At 43.9% G+C, this 4,155-nt stretch overlaps 1 protein-coding gene across 1 annotated transcript in view; it reads right to left on the bottom strand.

The window, feature by feature from the left end:
• DHDDS (dehydrodolichyl diphosphate synthase subunit) overlaps positions 1-4,155 on the bottom strand; it is a 42,692-nt gene that overhangs the window by 31,874 nt on the left and 6,663 nt on the right. Inside the window, exon 4 of the mRNA XM_012811396.2 lies at positions 2,054-2,196. Coding sequence (XP_012666850.1) covers positions 2,054-2,196 — 143 coding nt within the window. The remainder of the gene's footprint in view (positions 1-2,053; positions 2,197-4,155) is intronic.

The following is a 4,155-nucleotide window of genomic DNA, read 5'->3' as shown; positions in this document are numbered from 1 at the left end:
AGACTCCCTTGAGCCCAGGAGTTGGAGGTTGCTGTGAGCTGTGATGCCACAGCACTCTACCCAGGGGGACAGCTTGAGGCTCTGTCTCAAAAAAAATTTAACCTGTCTCAGCCTCTTAAATAGCTAATATGTGGGTCACTATGAAAATTTTGAGACAGACTGTGTTATGGTCCATTATTTTATTTCCAAAACACACAGTCAACAGCATCTTTTCTCATTCACCTGTAAAAGTTTCAACTTGCTCAGCTTACAGTGGTACTAGGAAGGCTTCATTTGTTTTTGTCTATACAGATTTAAGGTTTCCTGATTTTTTTATATTGCAAAACTTTCTTTTCTTTTTTTTTTTGTAGAGACAGAGTCTCATTTTATCATCCTGGTAGAGTGCTGTGGCGTCACATGGCTCACAGCAACCTCCAACTCCTGGGCTTAGGCGATTTTCTTGCCTCAGCCTCCCAACTAGCTGGGACTATAGGCACCCACCACAATGCCTGGCTATTTTTTTGTTGCAGTTCAGCCAGGCTGGGTTTGAACCTACCACCCTCGATATATGGGGCCGGCACCCTACCCACTGAGCCATGGGCACTGCCCATGTATTGCAAAACTTTCATAATGACCTGAGTACTACAGGCATGGCTCCCCTGTGTGGCTAAGTTTTTAAATTTTTTGTAGAGACAGGGTCTTGCTATGTTACCCAGGCTGGCCTTGAACTCCTGGCTTCAAGTGATCTCTCTGCCTCAGACTCCTAAAGCACTGGGATTACAGGTCTGAGCCATCATATTGGCATGAAGTTTTTTCTTGATCTGGCCAGAACTTTGTGGTAAATGATGACCATTTTCTCTATAAGTGACTGATTAAAGCAATCTCACTAGCAATTATATTGCCATATACTTTGACCTTATAGGAATTTTAAGACTGTCTCCCATCTCTCACAGTGCAGTATCTGACAGCTCAGCTCTGGAGTCAGAAAGAACCATGCGTGTATTCTGGCCGGCCTGTCTGACAACTGATTGACCCAGGATACCTATCTTAACTTCTCTGGTTTTTACTTTCCTCCTCTCTAAAACTGGGCTAATATTTTTGTCTTGGGAAAAGGTGACTATGAAATTTTAGATTCGTAGATAGTAAACACTTTAAAGAGTAAGATTAATGCAAGGTACAGAAGAATTTGAACACATGGATGTGTCCCCCATGCCTCTATACCCAGGTTGTAAACTCTGAGCTACAAGGGCTCTGCTGTGGACTAGGGAGCAATATATATGGCTCAGAGTTTCACCATCCTAATATGGACAGAATGAAGCTTGGCTACTCTCCCCACCACCTTGTTTTAGGACCATCTTCACTGGACTTCTAGGCCTCCTGTTTTCTCATCTTCCTATTCCTGGTGTAGGTAGGTGCTAGGCATACATCAGTTACAGTGGAGACATTCAGGCAGTTCTGGTGAGGGATCCACACTTTGAAGAAAGAACTTCCCAAGAACTTCCTCTTTGGCCCTTTCTGGCTTTTTTCCCCTAAGTTAAGCCACCTATCCTTAATGACAGCTAAGGATGGTACTGACGCTTCCCCATAAAGGCCTCTTAGGTACCATCCCCTCCGTCCCAAAAGACTGCAGTGAGGGAATAGTAACTTTTAGGGACCACTATACAGCAGAAAATGAATTCCTCAATGTTTCTTTCACGCCATTCCCTTGCCCACAGTTTATTGGTTCTGGGGTAGAAATTTGATAGGTGGACCAATTAAGGGATTTAGTGCATTCTTGGATGCAAAAAGAAAACAGAGTGCATGTATGATGAGGTTCTACCTAATGGATTTTAATTCCTGGTTTCAGTTTTGCTTGAGACTGGCTAAAATTCTATGGTTATTTCAATGTCCTCAAATGCCCCCTTTAAAAAAGAAAAACTAGCTTGCATTTTTGACTATTTGCCAGTGAAAATATTTAAATGACATTAAAAGGATTTGGAGTCCCTTAAATAAGCTTCAGATAGCAAAGCTGGGAGGGGTAGGGCGAGGCTAGGGGTGGCAGAAGAACAGGCTTTCCCTGCTGACGGCATCTTACTGTTCTTCCATCAAGCGGGTGAACTTCTGCCGGGCCAGGTCCATTAGCCCGTCTACCTCACTCTTGGAGCGTTTGAAGTTCTCAATGCTGAAGGCGTAGACTGTCACCTCTAGGATGCCCAGGTTCAAACACCAGCGCAGAGTCTGAGAGGGGAGAAGGCAAGGAGCTAGGATACAAGGAAGAGCAGGAAGGGAAATAAGAGATGTTTCAGCCCTGATTCAGAGTTGGAGATGGGAGACAGACTCTTCTCCTCCCCAAACCTAGGTAAAACTAGGATAATACCAGTGTTTATGCCAGAACAATAAACCAAATAAGCAGAGAGTGACCATTTAAGAAACTGAAAAATGTGACCTTAGTACATGCTGATGCCACTGCAGTTTACTAGAAAGAACTATTCACTCGAAGTATAAAGACCTAGGTTCTAGTCCCTGAGTCCATCATGTACTTGTTATGTGATAGTAGGCAAACCTTCTAACCTGTGTGGGACTAAGTTTCCTTATCTGTAAAACGGGATCACAATCTATCCCTTACAAGGAGGCTATCAAACAAAATAAAAACACAAGGCATCACAGCATAACTTCATTATTCTCATAAATTGAGAGACTGATGCATTAAATGAATAAAAGCAATTAGATAGCTGTTAACATTTAATAGTCTGCAAAGGGTTTTCCCATATATTATTTCCTATGATTCTTCAATCACTTAAAAATGACACTACTAGGAGATGCCTATGGCTCAGTGGGTAGGGCGCCGACCCCATATACCAAGGGTGGAAGGTTCAAACCCAGCCCCGGCCAAACTGCAACAAAAAAATAGCTGGGCATTGTGGCAGGTGCCTGTAGTCCCAGCTACTCAGGAGGCTGAGGCAAGAGAATCGCCTAAGCCCAGGAGTTGGAGGCTGCTGTGAGGTGTGTGATGCCATGGCACTCTACTGAGGGCGATAAAATGAGATTCTGTCTCTACAAAAAACAAAACACTACTATATTTGTGCCTACTTTATAGAGGGAAAAACAGACTTAAGTGGTTGAGGAAACATATTAGAAATCTACAATTCAACTGAAAGATTCCATTATATGACATTCTAGAAAAGGAAAAAATGAATCTATTTATACAGAAATCAGACCAGGGGTGGCCTAGAGAGGGATGGAGGAGGTGGAACACATGCCAAGTAGGAAGGGCACCAGGGGACATTTTGGAAAGAAAGAAATGTTCTGTATCTTGACAGGAGTCAAACAAATGCATTTGTCCAAACTTAAAATCTGTACATTTCACTGTATGAAATTATATCTCAATTTAAAAAGAAATGAAACTCAATCGTGGTCCTCTGCGGCAGCTCCAACCCTGTAATAATAAAGGTGGTGGCTCGGCACCATAGCACAGTAGCTATAGCACCAGCCATATACACCAAGGTTGGTGGATTCGAACCTAGCCCAGGCCCACTAAACAATGACAACTGCAACAAAAAATAGCTGGGCATTGTGGCAGGCACCTGTAGTCCCAGGTACTTGGGAGGCTGAGGCAAGAGAATCGCTTAAGCCCAAGAGTTTGAGATGCCACAGCATTCTACCAAGAGTGACATAGTGAGACCAAAAGAAAAGAAAAAATAATAAAATAAAATAAAGGTGGAGATCGAGGGCAGCACCTGTGGCTCAGTGGGTAAGGCGTTGGTCCCATATACTGAGGGTGGTGGGTTCAAACCCAGCCCTGGCCAAACAGCTACTCAGGAAGCTGAGGCAAGAGAATCTCCTAAGCCCAGGAGTTGAAGGTTGCTGTGAGCTGTGATGCCACAGCACTCTACTGAGGGCAATAAAGTAAGACTCTGTCTCTAAAAAAAAGGGGGGGGGCAATGCCTGTGGCTCAAAGAGTAGGGGGCCGGCCCCATATACCAAGAGTGGCAGGTTCAAACCCAACCCCAGCCAAACTGCAATAAAAAAGAAAAAAACAGCCAGGCATTGTGGTGGGCGCCTGTAGTCCCTACTCGGGAGGATATGGTAAGAGAATCACCTAGGCCGAGAGTTGCGGTTGCTGTGAACTGTGACGCCACGGCACTCTACCCAGGGTAATAAAGTGAGACTCTGTCTCAAAAAAAAAAGAAAAAAAAA

The sequence above is a fragment of the Otolemur garnettii genome, unplaced genomic scaffold (assembly GCF_000181295.1).
Source record: "Otolemur garnettii isolate 467f Iridium unplaced genomic scaffold, OtoGar3 scaffold00156, whole genome shotgun sequence".
Classification (NCBI taxonomy): domain Eukaryota; kingdom Metazoa; phylum Chordata; class Mammalia; order Primates; family Galagidae; genus Otolemur; species Otolemur garnettii.
Note: the sequence above shows the minus strand (reverse complement) of the source record. Positions and strands in the feature narration are given on the sequence as shown.